The sequence below is a fragment of the Jaculus jaculus genome, chromosome 13 (genome assembly GCF_020740685.1).
Source record: "Jaculus jaculus isolate mJacJac1 chromosome 13, mJacJac1.mat.Y.cur, whole genome shotgun sequence".
NCBI lineage: Eukaryota > Metazoa > Chordata > Mammalia > Rodentia > Dipodidae > Jaculus > Jaculus jaculus.
This window is the reverse complement of record NC_059114.1, coordinates 5,490,258-5,511,930: the sequence shown is the minus strand read 5'-3', so window position 1 is coordinate 5,511,930 and position 21,673 is coordinate 5,490,258. Positions and strand designations below refer to the sequence as shown.

The 21,673-nt window shown below is 47.7% G+C and overlaps 1 protein-coding gene across 7 annotated transcripts in view; it reads right to left on the bottom strand.

Moving 5' to 3' along the window:
• The window catches only part of Specc1l (sperm antigen with calponin homology and coiled-coil domains 1 like), a 99,216-nt gene that overhangs the window by 28,213 nt on the left and 49,330 nt on the right, over nt 1–21,673 (bottom strand). For all 7 annotated transcript variants that reach the window (XM_045132082.1, XM_045132077.1, XM_045132079.1 and 4 more), the window contains 8 exons: nt 17,686–17,759; nt 16,476–16,651; nt 15,226–15,389; nt 14,434–14,528; nt 9,443–9,533; nt 7,116–7,199; nt 5,468–5,624; nt 3,083–3,185 (listed from right to left, as the gene is read on the bottom strand). In XM_045132082.1, coding sequence (XP_044988017.1) covers nt 3,083–3,185; nt 5,468–5,624; nt 7,116–7,199; nt 9,443–9,533; nt 14,434–14,528; nt 15,226–15,389; nt 16,476–16,651; nt 17,686–17,759 — 944 coding nt within the window. The remainder of the gene's footprint in view (nt 1–3,082; nt 3,186–5,467; nt 5,625–7,115; nt 7,200–9,442; nt 9,534–14,433; nt 14,529–15,225; nt 15,390–16,475; nt 16,652–17,685; nt 17,760–21,673) is intronic.

Below are 21,673 nucleotides of genomic sequence, written 5' to 3'. Positions count from 1 at the left end.
TCGAAAGGACAACAATACGCGCGTCACAGGAAGCACAGGTCATCCTGTACCAGCGACTTTCTCGTTTGGGGGACAAGTGAGGAAAGGGGTTTAACCTGGCTAACCGGTCCACAGGGTGGACTCCAGCATGGTGCGGGAAGGGTGGCAGGAGCAGGAAGCCAGCACCCATGGTCACAACAGGACGAGGCCCGTCCCACTGACAAGCTTCCTCCAGCCAGGCTCCACCTCCTAACGGTGCCACAGCTTTCCCAAACAGCACCACTCAGTGGGGGACAAGTGGCCAGACACAAGAGTGCAGGGGGGAACGGTACACTTAACCCACCACACTCCCTCTCAGAAGAAGCCATTCACACATGTCCCGATAGAAGTCTCCAGAAGAAATGAGAATGGGCTTGAGCAAAGACAGTCCGGTTTTCCTTCTGTCTGGTCACCCGCTCTGTTCCAGGCCCCAGCTCCCCCCGCACTGTGAGCACCGAGAACATGAAAGTGCGATAAACAGCCAGCCCTGAAAATCACCACTCAGCGGCGTGCGCTCCAGTGTAGCCATACTAAGACACGGACCTTAAGGTCATGGAATCAGAGACTTTACGTCAGAAAGAAGCAGGGACACTGACTAAGTCACCGAGAGCTGCCGCATGGATGACCTCCACCTGCGAGACACATGGCAAAGTTCCACCAAGCAGTGCTTTGAAGGGGGGTCACTAACTCCTCAATGTAGGTAGCATGCTAGCAAAACTCAAACCTTAGCTCTGAAGAAGATACCTAAAACATGACAGAAATAATCATTAAAAATCAATACCCAGGCTGGGTGTGGTGGTGCATGTCCTTAACCCCAGCACTCGGGAGGCAGAGGTAGGAGGATCGCTGTGAGTTCAAGGCCACGCTGAGACTACATAGTGAGTTCCAGGTGAGCCTGGGCTAGAGTGAGACCCTACCTCAAACAAACAAACAAACAAAATCTATATTCAGTGCTGGAGAGATGGCTCAGCAGCCAAAGGCACTTTCTTATAAAGCCTGACGACCCAGATTCGATTCCCCAATGCCCATGAAAAAAGCCAGATACACAAAGTGGCACATGCGTCTAGTTTGTTTGCAGTGTAAAGAGGTCCTAGCATGCCCATACTCACTCTCTCCCTCTCTCTTTCTCTCTGCTTGCAAATTAGTTAATTAGGGCTGGAGAGATGGCTTGGAGGTTAAGCACTTGCCTGTGAAGCCTAAGGACCCCGGTTCAAGGCTCGGTTCCCCAGGTCCCACGTTAGCCAGATGCACAAGGGGGCGCACGCGTCTGGAGTTCGTTTGCAGAGGCTGGAAGCCCTGGCGCGCCCATTCTCTCTCTCTCCCTCTATCTGTCTTTCTCTCTGTGTCTGTCGCTCTCAAATAAATAAATAAAAAATTTAAAAAAAAAAGAAAAGTGCTTTATTTAAAAAAAAATTAGTTAATTAAAAAATATATATTCAACATATAGTGTATGACACAAACTGTGTCTGGCTGCCTGTCACTTCTCCATCCTACAAAAGAGGAAACTGAGTCTCAAAGACTCTCAGTTTGCCTGTAGTCACTCAGAAAGGGGCAGAGCTGACATTCTCTCCCTAACTGAACTAAAGCCCTAGGTCTAAATCACCACCACATGTGTGATTCTCACATCACAGTCCATGAATCGCCTGGGTGCTTGTGAAAACCGAGTCCAATCTCTCATCGCACATCTCTCAAACCACAAACCTTCAGAAGTGGCTCTTTGCAATCTGCCCTTGTCCTACAATCTTCTAATTTTCAAAATGGTTTATTTATTTATTTGCATGGGGATGGAGAAAAAAAAGAGAGTGCATGGACATGCCAGGAACTCTTGTCACTGCAAATAAACTCTAGACATATGTGACACTGTGTATCTGGCTTTATGTGGGTACTAGAGAATCGAACCCAGGCTATCAGGCCTTGTAAGCAAGCAACTTTAAGTACTGAGCTATCTCCCTTCCCTCTTCTAAGTTTTTTTTTTTTTTTTTAATTTCTTATTTATTTGCAAGAAGACAGAGGCAGGGAGGGAGGGAGGGAAGGAGGAAGAGAGAGAGAGAATGAGAATGGGTACACCAGAGACTCCAGCCACTGCAAACAAATTACAGACGCATGTGTCACTCTATGCTTCTGGCTTTACATGGGTATTGAGGAATTGAACCTGGGTTGTTAGGCTTTTGCAAGCAAGCACCTTCACCACCACTGAAGGGTGACTGATGAGACCAGAAACACAGAGCTCCAATCTCCCTCTCGTGCACTTCTGTGCGTGGGGACTGGTGTATGGAGACACAGCGGGAGACAGTCACCGTGACTAGTCCTCTGTGAGGGAACTGGGAACCTAAACTGTGGTTTCTAGCAGTACAGTGAATACACTTTAAGTTTTCTTTTGTATAAAGTTTTCTCTCTCAAATGATACTTAAAATCACTTAAAATATAAAATCTAAATACAATATTAAAAGAAACAGACAGACAGATAGCAGGAAATGGCAGGATATTACAATACTCCAAACTGGAAATGCAGGCATAAAGCACAATGGGAATGGAAAATTTCTATAAAGGTAACTAAAACATATAAACTCAATAATAATGAAGGAATTAATTTAAGAAAAACATTTTCATTCTTACCTCCAGCGACATCTCAGTGAAAGTGCTCACCCTGATCCTGGGCTACCGTAACGGCCAAATACAAATACTGGAAAGATGGTTACTTATTTTTTTCTTTTTGTTTTGTTTTTTGTTTTTCGAGGTAGGGTTTCACTCTAATCCTGGCAGACCTGGAATTCACTATGTAGTCTCAGGGTGGCCTCGAACTCACAGCGATCCTCCTACCTCTGCCTCCCGAGTGCTGTGATTAAAGGCGTGCGCCACCACGCCCGGCCAGGAAAGATGGTTACTCTTTAAACATGAGGAATTTATTGCACCCAAATGACACATACCCAAGTTCAGTCTAGATTTCTGAGAGTGTGTTCCTGAAGTCTGGGGTGCGACTCTTGTTGAATGGGAGATACAAAGCAAGTTGCAGCCCCAGGCGCGCGTTCCAGCAAGTGCTCAGTACAACAAGAAGCACGAGTACCTGGTAGCCCTCCGTCTTCTTCTGGCACCATTTTAACAAGGCGTTCCTCTTGGATCCTCCATACTCTCTTGCCAGAGCCGAGAGGGGGTCCTTCCTTTCCTCCCTAATGCATGGAAACAAGGAAGCACTTTTATCTGAGCACTGGTGTCAGTTCACACTGGACGCCCAAGGTCAGCTCACACTTCTGAGCAGGGTAAGTGCACACAGCCAAGGGCATCCAACGGCCAGACAGGCCTTCCATTCCCTTGCGTTTTAGCTCATAGTCCCACAGACTCACAGCTACCAGAGCTGTCTGCCAGTGCCGAGGGGTGCTACTCGCCGTCCCTGAGAAGAAAGGAAGACTCTGCTCCAGCGCGCAGGCAGTGGAAACGCACCGCAAGGTGCTCACCAGGAGGAAGGGAGGCAGCCCGACGCTGGTGGCATCTGAAACTGACCTGCTGCCTTTCTCCCCCTCCTTCTCCCTCCCTCCTTGCTTGTTCCTTATTTTTATTTATTTATTTGGGGGGGGGGCAGGTCTCACTGTAACCCAGGCTGACCTGGAACTGTGTAACCCAGGCTGGCCTTGAATTCGTGGCCACTCTTCTACCTCAGCCTCTCGAGCACTGGGATTACAGGCGCGCCACCACAACCAGCTGCACCCCCCATTCCTTAGCCTTTCATAATCAGTGCAATTCGGCTTATTTCACTCCTTTTGATTTTCTTGTGTACTTAATTTTCTCATCTTTTTCAAAATCATTCATTTTAAATACAAAGGGCAAGATTATATGAGGAAGAGGATGGTAAAACAGAGCTTCTGCATTCATAGGGCTAAAAAGCGGGAGAAACAGGTAAGATGGACGAGAGATGGCAACAAACAATGAAACATACCAAAAGCCTGGCCCAGGAACCTGCCACTTGCCTGTAATCCCAACTACTGTTAAGGCCGATGCAGGAGGATCACAAGTTTGTACCTGCCTGGGCTACAGAGAGTTCTAGGCTAGCCTCAGTGGCAAGATCCTGTTTCAAAGTAAAAAATACAAATAAAGGCTGGGGAAATGGCTAGGTCAATAAAGCATTAGCCACACAAAGCAAGAAGATCTAAGTAATCCCCAGAACCCACAGAAATGCCAGACATGGTGGGGTACACCTGCAACCCCAGCACCTGGAAGGCAGGTCCCTAGGGCAAGCTGGCTAGCCAGACTAGGAGCATTAGAGAGCTCCAGGTTCAGTGAGACCCTAGCTCAACACATAAGGCGGAGAGCCACTGAGGAAGACACCCAGTGTTGACTTCTGGCCTCCAAACACACGCATGAGTAAGTACCTACACACACGTGTACCCACACATGCAAGAATGAGATGATTAACTAAATTAATGGGCTGGGGAGCAGTTCAGGGGTGGAGTGCTTGCCTGGCATGTGAGAGGCCCTAGGTTTCCCATTACTTAAAAAAAAGAAATCATTTCCATAAGATAACTCAAGTGCGTCTATGCTAAATTGTATGTTCTTGTTTCTCTGTTTAGTTTCACTGTTTTAAGATAAAGCCTCACCATGCTGCTGAGGCCAGGTTCAAGCTACTAGGCTCAAAAGACCCTCCTGAGTGCCAAGACTACAGGCACCTACTGTGCTGGCAAGTGTATATGTTATAATATCTGTAGGCAACTAGAAAAAAGTGGATCATGTCTGACACTCACATAGTCAACGCTGCCACAAGGCAGTCCTGTGAGGCAGTGGGTTAGTGCTGGACAGTCAGTGGTGAGTACTGGTCCCCTGCCCCAAAGAGCTTCACTGTTCATATAAACAGACAGACGATAGACATACCACGGATGTGAGAAGAGGAAGATTCAGTGGCTGGGGTGGGCACGTAGTTCAGTGGTAGGGTACTTGTCTGCCATGCATAAGGCCTTTAGTTCAATCCCCAGCACCACAAAACATTTGTTTTCATGTCAGTACTCAAAAAAGTCTTGCATTTTGGAATTTCAGATTAGGGCTATTTAACATGTACTGAACCATTCTCTAGCTAAAAACAAGAATGTCCAGCAGCACTGGAGAGATGGCTCAGTGGTTAAGGTGCTTGCTGCGAGGCCTCAGGACCCATGTTCCATCTCTCTCCAGACCCCAGATGCACAAAGGTCAAGGTTGCCATGCCCAATAGGTGGCGCAGGCATCTGGAGTTCAATTGCAGTGGCTGAGGCCCTAGTGCACCAATTTTCTCTCTTTAAAAAGAAAATGGTCCAGCTGCTTAGAGAAAGGACTTGTCTGGCGTATCTTCTATGCATCCCACCCAATTCTGCACACTAGGCAATGTTTATGTTTAACACAATCAGGGAAGTGTGCACAGCTGCCGCTGAGTTACAGCTGGTCACTTACTCTGGAAGGCCAGGACAGGGACACAGGAAAGGCCTTCTACCTTATCCGGCTCCGGGTGGTGGGAGTCACAGATGCCGTGGGTGAGGAAGACAGGGAGAGCTGTGGCGACGTGGTGCCCATGGCCATGAGAGAAGCTGGCGACGCGCCCTCGGATGCGGACATGTCTCGCTTCATTTCTTCACTGCTTCTTCGAGACACTGTGAGAAACAGTCACAGAAAGTAACTATTGCAGCCACCATGGCAATCAATATGGTGGGGCCTCAACAAACTAAAAATATCTCTAACCCATGACTCAGCTAGTCCACTCCGAGAATGGACCCAGAAGACCCAGTCAACACGTCACAGCCACATTCACTGCAGCAGCACTATCTCATTAGCTAAGCTATGGAATCAATTCAGGTGTCCAAGAGCAGAGGAGTGGATGGGAAATACGGTGCAGACACAAAATGGAGTTTTTCAGCCAGAAAGAACACACGTGCATCATTTGTACGAAGCAGGTTGCAGTTGGAGATAATCAGAAGAAGCTGCCAGTCTCAGAAAGACAAGTAAGATGTCTTCTCCCGTTTGTGGTTCCTAGATTTTACAAACACATAAGCTCACGTGTGTATCTACGACACGAAAGCGCAGAAAGGAAAGATGCTTTGTTACAGAGCTCCATCTGACTCTGGGTCAGGCCACACTTTAAAACACAAATCAAATCGACGAGACAGAAAACTGCAGGGTATTAAGTCAACTCTCTGGAGGTCTGACACAGTCCCACATTCCTGTTACAGGGAGTCCTGAGAACCGGCTCACGGCGACAGCCACCGTGACGTCCACACAGAGCCAAACCTAAAGCGGCTCTAGCAGGGGCCGGCACGGCTGGACAGCAAGATGGAGGGCCAAGCTGGACAAAGCCCATCCTCAGACAAGCCTCCTACATCAGGGAGATGTGCACGCTCACCCCCACACAGAGGACATGAGCGGTACCTGAGCAGAGTTGCCAGGTCCTCTTCCTGTCCATTTTCTACCTGCGCTATGAAGTGAGTGCCAGGTGGGGTGGGGGAGGCCACAAGGAGAAACAGTGTAAAGAGCTGATAAAACGAAAAGTTAGGTCCGAAAGACAAAGCAGGTCAGAGTCATCACTACAGGATGCCTTTGTTATATTGGCAAGTTTAGCCTCCACACATCTCGTGGTGTGCTTTGAAATAAATTCAAAATCAATCATTATGTGCCAGACTCTCAACTTTGTATGACGCAATATTCTCAAGGTGTGATTACTACCTTGTAGGCAATTAAAAACTTCTGGGGGGGGGTGTTCCTTTTTGAATATTTATTTATTTGAGAGAGAGAAAGTGTGTGGGGGGGTGTGACAAACTCCAGATGCATGCACCACTTTGTGCTTCTGGCTATATGTGGGTCCCGGGGAATCACACTGAGGCCGTCAGGCTTTACAAGAAAGCACCTTTAACCTGTAAGCCATCTTTCCAGCCAACTCAGGGAAGTCTTGTTGTGGTGGTTTTGTTTTTTCAAGGCAGGGTCTCACTCTAGCCCAGGCTAACTGGAACTCATTCAGTAGTACCAGGCTGGCCCCTAACTCACAGCAATCCACCCACCTCTTGCTCTGCAGTGCTGGAATTAAAGGTGTACACCACCATACCCAGCTTAGGGGAGTCCTTTCAAAGAAGTTTTCAGACAAAAGCCATTACCTGAGATGGCCTTGGCACTCTCCATAGCAGGGACTCTCGGCAGAGAAGCAGGCCGGCTGGTCGACGATGTCCTTAACAGATGCTCTACACAAAGTGGGAAGGTCACAGAAAAGAATTCTCAGGAATGCTGACGTAATAAGAGTACAAGAAAGCGACGTTCAGCCTCTGCACCGGAAGGCTCATCTGTCCTCTGAACCCAAGGCGCTCAAGAACCACACCTTCCCAGTCTTCTCATCAAAGCAACTCCCCAGACAAGGGTCAGGCCAAACACTGCGGTCCCACAGCTGAGTTTTAGAGACGAGACACTACAAGAGAGATGCTTCTAAGGCACTGATCGCCACTTACCACTTCAATGCGATCCCAACAAAACTAAGAGAGCCTTGCTGCACAGGTGTAAGGCACAAAGCAAATAAACCCTGCCCTTCTGTGCCGACCGTTAGTGGGGACATCATGCACGCACACTCATGGACAGGGCCTGGATGGGATAGTTAAAACACCAGAATGGCAACGTACTGTCAGACCACAGAGACAGAAACACCCATCTCCACTTCGGGCAGCAGAGAAGACGTCAAGAACCTAACGGTATTAATGGCTCTTACCAGCAAAGCAGCACCGGGAGCCAGGTGCAGCCAGACAATAATCAGAGCACAGGGACAAGTGAGAGGGAAAATACTAAGAGCTAGGTACACCATGGGCTATGTGGGGACAGGGAGGAAGGGAAAGGGGCTTTGGATAAAAGGTAGGTCTGGTGCGCGGACTCTAGTCTGGGGACAACAGGAAGTACTGTTTTACTGGGCCTCTGCGAGGAGTACACTGAGATAGTGCCTCAGTAGTCCGTGCTTTTAGTAAGTCTCACCTTGGCTCTGTGTGAGTGCACACGTTTGTGTTGGGGGCACATATGCGCATGTGAAGACCAGGGGACAGCCTCATACACCACTCCCCAGGCACATCATCCGCTTCTTTTTGAGACAGGGTCTCTCATCAGCCTGGAACTCAACTGGGCCTGCCTGGCCAGCCAGCAAGCCCCACGCCACCCCCACCCCACCCCCGTCTCTGCCTCCCCAGCCGGGAGCGCGCATGTCCCACCCCGCCTAGCGCTTCCACACGGGCTCTGAGACTCAAAGCAGGTTGTGCTTGAGGCACAGGTGCTGCGCCGACCGAGCCATCCCGCGGCTCCTCCTCTCGCGGGTTTCTTTCGCTCACCTTCCGTCTAGGACCGCAAGCCCGACAGGAGACTGTCACCAGGCCGAGGTCTGGGGTGTATGGGTGAGGGAGCAGTGTAAAGCCAAACACTAATGTGCATTTAACAAAGACTATCATTAGCCTTGCTCTAATAATGCCCACTGTTTCTTTTAAAAAATTAACAATTTGGGAGAACTAGAGAGGGGAAGAAAGACAAAATATCTCATTCTCGCTCGTACGTGAACACACACACACAAGGAAGCAGCAGGAGTACTACTCACGGGGGGTGGGGGCAGTGGGGAGGCAGATGAGTGAGGTACAGCAATGTATGTATATGAAGTCACCATAATGAGACTCCTTCTTTCATGAAAGAGAAAAGGGTGCTTCATCGTAGTTAATCACTTATGCTAGTAAGGAAACGTTCACACAAACTAATAAAATCCAACAGTGGACATTGACTATGGGCAAAAATTTGTGTCTCTGCACGTGACAGGCTTTAGTGACTGTGTGACTCACTCACACACAGTAAGATTACCATCTCTGCGGCCCTACTGCTGGGACCACAGACTCGCACCGCCACGCCAGCTTCTGCCTGGGCGCTGGGGGCCTAGGCTCAGGCCCTCACGTTTGGGAAGCAAGCACTTTACCGCCTGAGCCATCCTCCCAGTCCCTCCGAGCCGCAGGTCTGAGTGCAGCTACCCAGGGAGACTACTCATTCTGTACTTCTCCAGGCCTCACTTGCAGTGTCTGTGACACGGGGGGTGAAAACAATACGTGTTGCATGAAGAACTGTGAAAACAGGGCCTTGCAGTGGCATGTAAGTCCTATTCTAATGTTCAAAGACGTCAGCCTGGCATGTGGCACACTCACGAGCAGAAAGCCGGAGGATGGCGAGTATGAGGCCAATCTGCTCATACTGCAAAACTTCGTCTCAGAAAGGCTGTCGTAAAAGCTTCATTTAGCAATAAGTCACGCCCCATTTGTAGTTAGGAGCTATTAGTCAACTTGATGAAGATGTCTGCCAGATTGGCTGGAACAGTGTTGACGGCAAAGAAAGTAACAACTGCGTGAATTAGGCAAAGTGCTCAGAAGACTCTAAAAACCCCTAACAAAAAAGCAAATTGGTGGTGGCATGTTCGTCATACCTTGCACAGGGAGTTCCCCGTAATTTGGTCTCTTTTCTGATAAGGCTGTCAGAGGCTTGGACGTTGAGATTGGTCCACTTATGGAATGTCTCTGAAATCATAAATAACATCACAGTTATTAGCTTCAATCTAGTACAGAGACTCTCAGAGAAAATAAATGTTGCACAACATAACTATTTAGCTAGGACTGTGGACAATTCCTCTGTACTGTTAAAGTGACGGTACAACTACATACATTCACTGAAAGCATAAATGTGATCAATAATCTTTAAAAAATTAAACCTTGGGCTAGAGACGGCTTAGTGGTTAGGGTGTTTGCCTGCTAAGCCTAAGGACTGAGGTTTGATTCCCCATTGTCCACATAAATCAATGCATGAGGTGGAGCACGTGTCTGGAGTTATTTTGCATGACTAGAGGCCCTGGCATGCCCATTCTCTCTCCCTCTCTCTCAAATAAAAATAAAACATTTTTAAAACTTAAACTTATTATGAGATGAATGTAGATTGCCATGTAAGTGTAAGGAATACTGCTGACAGTAAAGAGCTCAGCTTCCTCCACGTGCCGTCTAACACTAACAAGTCTCTGCTAGAGCACGGCGGCCAGCACTGCGGCACAGCTCCGGTGCAGAACTCCCCCCTCCACAGGGAGGGCCTGGGCCTTTCATGGCTCTGCCCCGCTCCCCTCCGACCAGCGACAGCCACTAGTATTCTGAGGACCTCATTAGTGTATTTAAAGAGAATCTTAAATCTTTTCTAAAAATCTTTTTATTTTATTTTTTCAGAGAGAGAAAGAATTGGTGTGCGAGGGCCTCCAGCCACTGAAATCAACCTCCAGACACATGCACCATCTTGTGCATCTGGCTTCATGTTCTTTGAACATGACTCCTTAGGCTTTGCAGGCAAGCACCTTAACCGCTAAGCCGTCTCTACAGCCCTTAAAGCGAATCTTTAAAAAAAAAAAAAAAAAGAGGGAGAGAATCTTAAACTACCATGTGCCAATTCACTAAAGACAAAAATAAGTTCCAGGGCCCAGTGTGGTGGCACACGCCTTTAATCCTGGCAATCAGGAGGCAGAGGTAGCAGGACTGCCATGAGTTGGAGACTACCCTGATACTACAAATTCCAGGTCAGCTTCAGCTTGAGTGAGACCCTACCCCCCAAAAAAATAGGTTCCAAACAAAACTGCACTAGATACATAAAATAAACTGCAGAGTTATTTATTTATTGGTCATTTATGCCTTGGTTCCAAACAGACCAACTCTGCCACCAACTTGCTAACTGTACAAGTGCCCGATATAGCCACTCCTCAGAATTCAGCACTGCTGCCAACAGAACCATCATCGCCTCCTTATCTCCAGACAAAGGCGTTCACAGAGAAGTCTTGAAATAGCCACAAGAACCCAAGCTTAGAAGAGACTTTATGTCTGTATTTCTCCTCAGGCCTCCACTTCCTCATCTTCTTCCAGTCCTCACCTATCTAGCTAACTTCCAGCAACCTGCTTTATACCCTGAGAGGGATGAGCAAGACTTGACCTATCAGACACTGTGGGCCTTTAGCTCTGGCTGCTCTCAGTTGTGGAAGACCTCTCAGCGCAGATTGGACACTGCGGGCCTTTAGCTCTGGCTGCTCTCAGTGTGGACGTGCTCTCAGTGCAGATTGGACACTGCGGGCCTTTAGCTCTGGCTGCTCTCAGTGTGGACGCGCTCTCACTGCAGATTGGACACTGTGGCCTTTGGCTCTGGCTGCTCTCAGTGTGGACGCGCTCTCACTGCAGACTGCACTTCCATTTCCCGATGCTTCATGATGTTGAACAGCTTTCCACACGTTCACTAAATGTCATTTGCAACACTTTTGAATGGGCATGCCAAGGTCTCTAGCCACTGCAAATGAACTCCAGACACCCTGTGCATCTGGCTTATGTGGGCTCTGGGTAGTTGAACTTGGTCCTTAGACTTCTCAGGCAAATGCCTTAACCACTAACCATCTCTCCAAACCACTACCCTATCTCTCTAGCCCTCATAGTGACTTTAAACAACACATTATAATCTCATGATTTCTACAGATCAGAAGGCCTAACTAGGTGCCTCTGGCTCCAGGTCTCCCGTAAGAAGGCAATCAAGGACAGATGAGGGGTTGGGGGAGAGCTTTCTTCCAAGCTCATGCACATGGCTGGTGGCCAGCCAAAGACCTGCTTCCAAGCCTCCTCAGGTGGCCTCTGCAAGGGCGGGCTCACAATTAGACAAGGAGGAAGGGCTCCTTCAAAGTGAATGGATCTAAGCAGCAGCAAGAGACACGCTCACAACAAACACCAATCTTTCTGTACCTTCCCTGGGAAGCACCATTACACTTCTTCCACACTGCATCAGTAGAAACAAGTCTTGAAGTCAGTGAACACTTACCGAGACAGGACTACACAAGGAGTCGTGTCCAGGAGCTGAGGTCACTGAATGGTTCTAGAGGCTGCCCACCAGTTACTTACAGTCTCCTAATCCTTTCAGAGGCCACTTTAAGGCATTTGGGGCAGATGAGGCATATAATGCACATAAGGCTAAAGCTTAAGGAGCCTTTCACAATCTCCAGTTAATGCCCATTAGTCCAGGCAGTTTCTCCACCAGGGCTGGTGGGAATGGCAAGACTCAGAGTCCTGTGTGAACTACAGAGTGGGTGTGAGCAGTCCCTGTAAATGCCCGGGTCTTCCTGCCAGGCCTTGTGGGCTGCACTCCAGGGCTTCAAAGGGATTGCCGGGTTGTCTCTACAGCTTCCTCCTTCCGGCAACTCTGTCCTGGAAATTCCAGTAATTTTCCTTAAGTGTTGATTTGTGTCTTCAATCCAAATGATCTGCCCTTCTATGCTCCGTGGGCCATGCTCCCTGAGCCACCATCTGGAAGTTGCTTCCCGGAGAGAACGTGGGCCGCAGCAGCGCTTCCAGACTCGCAGATGTGTGCTGTGCATCGTACAACGTCGGAAAATAATTGCTTCCTACACTGCATCCAGCACTCTATTTGTTTGTGATGGAAGCTCCTATTATTTTCTCATAGCCAGAAGTAGAATTCCTACCCAGTGAGTTTTAACCCCTAAGAGTCCCGACCCTGAGCTCTGGTCCTCAGAGGCTCCAGTCCAACAGAATCAGGCCAGGCCCCTACACTCCAGGCCCCTCTGCTGATGTTAGCTGGGCTGGCAACCAATGCACTGAAAGCTACTGCATGCAGCCTGGAACTGGTTTTTATCTGGCTGCAAACATTCGATTTTCTTGGTCAACTTCACAAAGAACTATGAAGTGATGCTGCATACATTAGGCTCAACTTATAAATACGAGCTAGAGGCACCACATCTTATTTAAGCTTACTTTTTAAATCATTTGTTTGCCCGTGTATGTGCCGATGTGCCACAGCATGTGTGTGGAGGTCAGAGGACAACCTTGTGTGTCAGTCCTCACCTTCCATTCCGCCTTGTTGGGGTGGGGTCTCCCGTTCACCACTGGATTCACCAGGCTAGCTGGCCATGAATTCCAGGGACTTTCCTCTCCTTGGCTCCCACCATGTCACAAGAGTGTGAGGATTACAGACTTGTGCAACCACACCCAGCTTTACACAGGTCCTAAGGATCTGAATGCAGATCCCCAGACATGCACAGCAATTGCTTTACCCTGAGCCATCTCCCTCGCCCTGAAGCTTATTTTATTTGCAGTTTTCTTGTATTTGTATCTTCAGGTTCTTAGAAAAAGTTTGATTAACAGAGAGCAAGCTAAAAAGCATAGAATGTGCTGGTGAATCATGGATGGCTCCTTTTCAAGAGTGTCACAACATCTGTATAAATACGTGAATGTAGACACTGGCTTGTGTCCCCACAAATGCTAAGACATCCTTTTACCATAAATTGCACAAGGTTTGCCAGGCGTAGTGGTGCACACCTTTACTCCCAGCTCTCGGAAGGCTGAGATAGGAGGATCGCCATGAGTTTGAGGCCAGGCAGAGAGTACATAGTGAATTCCAGATCATAAATAAATTGTACAGGGTTTAAAACCACTCAAAGAATGCATGACAATAGTTAACATGGCACAGAAGTCTCAATTCAGAGAGAAAATACTCCCAAACTCATTCTAGAGAGGAGGATGTCCAAGGCTCCCCTTTGCCACAGGACACCAAGTCTGGGCCATTTTTCCTCTGGGTGCTCTCCCCCACGTGGAAGACTTTCACTCAGCCATACTGCCTAATAAAGGCCTAATGAGAGGGCCTCTGAGCCCCAGAGAAAAGCTCCCTGCAGCTCATTTCTCACAGAGGTTAAAAAAAAAAAAAAAAACAACGCTCTGAAACTTGCTTATAATGGATCAGCAATGTCCTTGTGCTAGACTGTGATAAAATGGCCCAATGAATAACTCCTCTCTGAACTCATGCCCTGCGCAGACCCCTCCCACCTTCAATCTGAGCTGGCCCTGTGAAGTGCTTGGACCAAAAGAGTAGGCTACAGTGACGCTGTCCCAGCTCCCTGTGGAGGTCTCCCAAGGCCTTGCTAACTTCCAGTTTCTCTCTCCTGCAGCTGGAAAGGCTGTGCTGTGAAAGGGCCTGAGGAGAAAGAACACTTTTTGAGGGAGGAGGCACCTGTCATGCCCAGGCCCCAGGCCACCCTCTGGCCAATGGCAGTCACAGAAGAGAATCCAGGCAGAGCCAGCAAAGAACTGCCTCGCCAGCCCCATAAGAGGTGAATAACAGAAATGCCACTTTAAGCTCTAAGTTTTCAAGTGATTTGTAGGCAGCAAAGGATAAAAGATGCCAACTACATACTCAGAGAGAGATCCAAGTTTTCTAGAAGAACAACACAATTTACCATTTATTTAATTTTCCTCAATTAGAAATACTAATGGTATCTTAATAGATGAACTCCACAGACATCCCTCTGAGGTAGTTGTTTGCCACCTGAGACATGGCCACGACTTTGGAGATTAACTTTGGGTTCTGAAGACCTGGGAGCCTTCCGTGGTCCTGGGTCCTTACCTGCATGGGGGACACAGCTGCTGCGGGAGGGGTCTTCATAGGACTGGGACTCAGAGGCGTTCTAGGAATTGCAGCAGCTGCAGCAGCATTTGGCACTGCAAAATAACCAACCAGGTAAACACAGAGCAGGGTACAGTGGGAGCTCCACGTTCGGTCTCCAGCATTGCAAATAATAAAACAAAATGCTGCCTTAGCCTTTCTTTCTGCAGAGTGACCACTTGATCTGGCATATATTTTCTGTTTTTTTTCTTCTTTTTGGTTTTTTGAGGTAGGGTCTTACTCTAGCTCAGGCTGACCTGGAATTCACTATGTAGTTTCAGAGTGGCCTTGAACTCACAGGGATCCTCCTGCCTCTGCCTCCCAAGTGCTGGGGTTAAAGGTGTGTGCCACCACATCTGGCTCTGGCATGTATTTCCTGATTTGCATTTAATATATATATATAGTGACTTCATGTCAGTTTTCCTCACTAGAGTCAACTGCTCAAAAGCAGTTTGTTTTCTCTGACTCCCTTGTTTACTAATCTCTATCTACCTGGACAGCATAGAGGCTAACAAAAACTACATAAAATGATTTTTTCAGAAAGTGGTTATTTATTTGAAGATGAACTAAATTCAAAAACAGGGCACACTGCATAAAGTGACTTTTTCAGGAAGTGGTTATTCATTTGAAGAGGAACTAAATTCAAAAACAGGGCTCACAGCCGCGTGAGCACTCGGAGACTAGAGCAGAGGAAAGAACAGCAGACGAGCAGACCCGCACGGCACGCGCGGGACACAGCGAGAAAGGAGTTACCTTGGGACGCGCTGTCAAAAGACTTGATGAGGGTTTTCACTGTGGGTGTCGGCTCAGAGGAAGTTGAAGACCTTCGACTCAGGCCCATCCCTTGCCTTAAAGCTGCCAAGTCTCTCTCAACAGCATTCATGTAGTTGTAAACCCGACCCCGCTCCTCCTCTTGCCTGAAAGAAACATTGAAGCACCGGCATTTGTTTGTATGCATGTGCGTATGTACATGTGTGCATGCGTGCATAGTATGAATCTATCTGTAAATACACATTTCAGACTCCCAACAAAAAAGCATTAAGCAAAGCAATTACCTGGTCTAATATTTTTGCCTAAGAAATACCAGGAAATGATAGGAAAGTTAAACAACCATCAAATTCCATTTTCATCCGAGTATCAGGGGAGGACAGAGGTAATCAGTCAGCAGTACAGTGGAAGGCAGACTGGCCATGGGGCCTGACTCAGCTGGGACTCTGACTGCGGCAGGACGGCTTGCCCGCCCTCTCCCCCTCTCACAGATGGAGTGTCACAGCAGAGCCCAGAGGACAAGCCAGATGTCACGCTGTTGAGTAAATTGTTATGGGTTTCTAATGACCTTTGTGTTAGATGGAGGGAAAATACTGCTCTGGAGAGCCACAGAGTTCTGAGAGAAACTATAGACATATATATAAACGTACTGTTTATGAAAGCGCTTTCAAGTGAGCGATGCAGAGAACTCACTCTGCATGCTTCAGTTATGTTTCAGAGACAGCTAAGGCTTCCTGATCTTGGGGGCATTAACTCAACTGATGTTCACAACTTGCAGCTGTATCGTCTTCATCTTCAAGAACCAGAACACTGAGGCTCAGGGAAGTTAAGACTGATGGCCAAGCTCACATAGCTAGTGGAAGGCTGGGCAGGGCCTTCATCTTCAAGAACCAGAACACTGAGGCTCAGGGAAGTTAAGACTGATGGCCAAGCTCACATAGCTAGTGGAAGGCTGGGCAGGGCCCGGCTGCCTGACCCCGAGGCTGCACAACCTTTAAGAAGAAAACCTGAAAAGGCTGGGTGGCAGGAAGCACAGACACTCCCATGCCAGGCCCTGCTGTGGCTGCCTCCAGAGGGGTCACTGCTGACAGACAGACAACTGCACGACAGGGCCACACAGATGCAACAGAGTCAACTTCTACTGGATGCAGACTTCCGGCTGACACCACGTCACTAAGCTGGGGACTAAGTGCTCTCTACGGAAGCACAGTGCACAGCCTTTTCTCAGAGCATACTTGCGTGACTTTATTTCCTCCAATTCTTTTGTGAGTTTCTCATTTTTCTCCTGGGCCTCGTGCAACCGCCGCTTCAGATCTCCGATCTCCTCTTGGGCTTCAGATTTAATGTCATTTGCGATGACCACTGCAGTCTGGAGGTCAGCTTGAAACTGACGCCATTCCGCAGACTCTTCCTAGATTGAAAAACTGATTGTTTACTTCCAAAAGGGAGCAAAAAAAAAAAAAAAAGATTTATTCAAAAGCAACAGATCCTATTTATGCTTAGGTTACAACAAGCCATACTTCCAAGAACCGCTGCTACCTATTTCTAATAGGCCAAGTAGCGAGCGTCAGTGAACTTGTCCTTAATGGAGGAAAGACTCCAACTGCCCCTCCTGCCGAAGCACTGAGCCCTGAGCTGCTGTGCAGCAAGTACTCATGAGAAGAGGTTGCTCAGTCATGCAAGTTTCAAAGCAAATCTTGTGAAAATAAGTATTATCCAAAATTTAGAGCCTTACTTCAGAAAACCTCAAGGAGGAATAAAAATGGTATGTGAACCATACAGTGAAAAACTATAAATATCCTGACAGCAGAACTCTACAGAAAAAAAAAAAAAAAACCTCAAAAGTAAAGGAAAAGGAAGAGGAAGGCAGAAGAAAAATAGAGAACTCAATATAGGCAGACAAAATTATACAAAGAGGCCGAAAGGAACCGCATGGTCTGGCGCTTCCCACAGTCGTGGAGGATGAGGGGTGGTGGCCAGGCCAGTCTCCCCAGGGTCTCGCCTCCCCAGAGCCACAGACGGCGGCAGTGTGAGCGAGCGTGGCACGACCCACGACCCACGAGCCGCGCTCTAGGGGCTGCTCTCCCTCGGCCTCTGAGCAGCACGGCCGTGGACAAGATGACCCGATCCACAGAATACAGAAAACGCAGGCCAAAGCAGCCTCACCTGGGATACTTTATAATCAATGGCTAATCCTTTCTCAGCAAAACAGAACGCAGTTGCTAACTCCTTCTTCCTACCTTCAAACTACCAACACATTTTCTATCCCTAACCTATTATAATTCCCAACTTAAAAATGATGCCATTTGCTTTCTGGCCAAGGTGGGAGTCGGTATCAACACTGCATCCACCGATGGAAGTAAAGGATGACATAATGGATGACCACACCCCAAGTTTCAGAAGACCAGAGTTTCTAAAGAGATAACACATGGAGGGTTCTCCTACCCGAAGTCTCCTGTGAAGGGTCTTGATTTCTCTTTCCATGTCATGCTTTTGGTCTTGGAGTTTTTTAACTGTATCTGTAAAGACCACAAAAGTTCAAAGATTCATATTTAACCTTAATGTGCTTTTTGGTGTGTCTGTGTACTATGCTGCAGTAGGTACGTGTGTATGTACGTGTGCGCAGACACACGTCTTGTACAGACACACGTCTTGTACAGACACACACAGAGGCCACAGGAGGAAGTGGGGTGTTCTCTCCGCTGCTCTTCGGCTCCTCCTCCCTGAAGCAGAGGCTCAGCCTGGCGCTTGCTGCTGGTTGGGTCACACTGGCTGGTGAGTGAGCCCCAGGGATCCTCCTTCCTCTGCCTCCCAAGTGCTGGGATTAAAGGCGCACGTCACCATGTGTAACCCTATGGTATTTAAAAATTTGGTATGTATGTGTAGTGCATGTGCAATATGCAGATGCCCACATATGTGAGAGCAGAGGAGAGTGTTGGGTGTCCTCTTTTCACTCATTTCCTTGATAGAGTCTTTCACACAACCCACCGCTGCCATGTTCCCTCTCTGTCAGCGAGCCCCAGCGATTCTTCAGTCTGCACCTCACACAGGAGTGGGGTTACAGATGTCCATGGTCACACACCTAGCTATTTACATGGATACTGGGGAATCAAACCTGGGTAATCTCAAGTCCGCTCAGACCCTTAGGTTGGGCAGAGCTCCTAACCACTGAGCCACCTCCGCAGCCCCCAGCCAGGATATTTCTTAAACAGAGTAAACTAACTTCAGCTGCATCATATTCATATGTATTATTATCATAGTCATTTGACGATACTGTCCTCAGGGATAGAGGGACAGGATAAAATGAGATAAAATGAGGGAGAAAAGGACAGGCCAATTTTGGTAGTTAGTGGTTAAAGTCTGCCTAGCCAGTGCCCCCAAATTGCTTAACATAGTTGGGGGCTCATGAAATAAAAAGGTTTCAAAGTCCACTGGCTAATTCAACAAAACAAGAATATAAGCTTTGAAAGCAGTTTTTTTTTTTTCCCCTAGCTGATGAGGACATAAAGAAAAACGCATATAGGCTGGAGAGCTGGCTCAGCAGTTAAGGTGCTTTCCCACAAAGCCTAAAAACCCTGGTCCAATTCCCCCGTACACACGTAAAGCCAGATGCACATTGACACATGCATCTGGAGTTTGTTTACAGTGGCTGGAGGCCCTAATGCACGCACTATGTCTGTGTCTCTCTATCTCTTTCTCTCTGCTTGCAAATAAACAAAAATATTTTCTTGGAAAAAGAAAGAAAGAAAAGAAAAAGGCATAGTCTCACCCTCTAGCGGGGAGGGAGGGGGGAAGGATGGTATGCAGTTATACTTGACTTGAAGCCAGCCTCCTGAGCTTGCTCCTTCGACCCCATCCAACCTGGAAACCCCAGGTCACACAGGCCATCCTGGCCAGCTAAAGGCAAAGAGAGCCAGACAAGCCCTGTAGCCTGCTCTGTCAACAGGATGGCCCACACCTTTACCAGGACCCGGGAGGCAAAGGTAAGAGGATCACCACGAGTCTGAGGCCAGCCTGAGGCTACATAGTGAAGTCCAGGTCAGCCTGGACTAGAGTGAGACCCTACCTCGAAAAAACCCAAACAAAACAAACAAAAACATTCCAAATTTCATTCACTTCTGTTGTCTTTCTGCTTCTTTCTTCACCAGCCTCTATATTCATGATTACAGATTTCCCACAATCAATACTCCACGAGGCCGTGCTGCTGCTGCTGCTGCTGCTGCTGCTGCTGCTGCTGCTGCTGCTGTAACATTTCTTGCTGCCATGTCCTATTACTGTCCCTTTTAAATACAAAGAAAGCTGGCAGCCAGGAGACGTATTTAAGCTGCATAAAGTACATTAAAAGCATCTCTAGGGAATTTGATTTAAATTTTGTGATGACTGTATTTCTCCTGAAATATCAAGTGTTACAAAGGACAACATGCTTCTCCTCCCTAGAAACAAAGGAGTTTCTGTTTCCGTTCTTTTAAAGACTACTCGGCCACCTGCTCTGGCGGTCAGTGTGTGCTCACACAGGAGGGCGGTAGGACCCCCAATGAGAGTTCCTTCCTCCCCGGCTTCTGTGTGAGGGACACTGCCATCTACTGTCTTAATTCAAATGCCACCAAAAAACCAGAACTACTGTATTTCCTTATCTGTAAATACAAACCTTACTTCTATTTTTACGGTGCTCTTTGTATCCTCAAAATCAGACAAGCTGTGATTCTCATTGTTAGGCTTTGTCCTGGGCAGGCCTTTCCTGGTTAGGAACGGGCTTCGCAACAGTCTCATCACAAGGACCTGCTGTCCCTGACTACTAAGAGTGACCATGCCTGCTCTGCTTGCATGACCACTACTCATGCACGTTACCAGGCAGCTACAACAGATCCTGGCTCAATGTACAACTCCTGCGGGCACAAAATAATGAACCCTTTCCTGTCCTCAAGAGCCCTGGAAAGCCCTCTGGGTCCCGCCACCGGTGCTTACAGAGGTACATCTTGTCTAGCTACCACTACCTACTGAACTCCAAGTGTGACTTTGCAGAGGAAGGGAAAGGTCAAGAGAAAATATCGTGTTAAAAGTGAGGGTCAGGGCGGCCAGCATGTCCAACATCAGCCAACGGCTTTATTCTCAACCTCAAATTCCTGACACAGGAACACAAAAATATGTTTCAAATGGACCATAGACTATTTTTAAATTTTGCTCATTTTTATTTCATCTTCCCCTCCCCCACCAAAGGGGGTAGAACTTTCTTTCTCTTGTTTCTGAAAGATATGGTCATGGGCTGGTGACCATGGAGTGGTTAAGGCCCTTGTATGCAAAGCCAAAGGACCCAGGTTCAATTCCCCAGGACCCACATAAACCAAATGCACAAGGTGGCACACGTGTCTGGAAGCCCTGGTACACTTATTCTTCCTCTCTGTCTCTTTCTTTCTCTCCCTCAAATAAATAACTTTTTTTAATTGAAAGAAATACAATAAAAAGTCTGGAAAATGGGATAGGGTGGTGGCTCACACCTTTAACCCCAGAACTTGGGAGGCTGAGGTAGAAAGTCTGCTGTGAGTTCCACGTTAACCTGAGTTGCAGTGACATCCTGCCTCAAAAAAAAAAAAAAAAAGTCTAGGGTTGAAGAGATGGCTCAGCCATTAAGGTGCTTGTTTGCAAATGCCAAGGAACCCAGTTTGATTCCCCAGTATCCAAGTCAAGCCAGATTTAACAGATGGCACGTATGTCTGGAGTTCATTTGCAGTGACTACAGGCACTGGTGCAGCCATCCGTTCTCATATTCTCTCTCATAAGTAAATAAATTAAAAAAAAGTTTTTTTAAAAGGAGGAGGGCTGAAGAGATGGCTCTGCAGTTAAGGCACTTGCCTGCAAAGCCTAATGACCCGGGTTCAATTCCCCAGTACCCACATAAAGCCAGATGCACAGAGGTACATACATCTGGATTTCATTCGCACTGAATGAAGGTCCTGGCATGCCTATTCTGTCTCTCTCTCTCTCTGCTTGCAAATAAATAAAAATATTTTTTAGAAAAAAAAAGAATCATATTTTGAAAACAAGTCTGGAAAATAGAAAAGTATAACCACCACCACCAAAAAAAAAGCATGGTCCGGTCTAGTCTGGTGCTTGCTATGTTGCCCAGGTTCGCCTCAAGTTCCTGTGGGGCCTCAGCTATCCTTCTACCTCAGCCACCCAAGTACTTGAGACTCCAGAAGCCCCAGCACAGTCAGCTACTGGTGCTGAAAGGAAAATGAGACTGTAGTATTCACTTCATCAGCCGTTCCCCGCAGCCACAGATAATGGGCACCATTAGCAGCAAAGCCCGACCTGCAATGCCATCCGGATGAGCACAGACCACTCCATCCACGGAACTTACCATGATGAGGGTTAGCAGCCTCCTATTAGCCGACTTTAAAATGGCTTCAACGTTTTTAAATAAATTCAACAAATA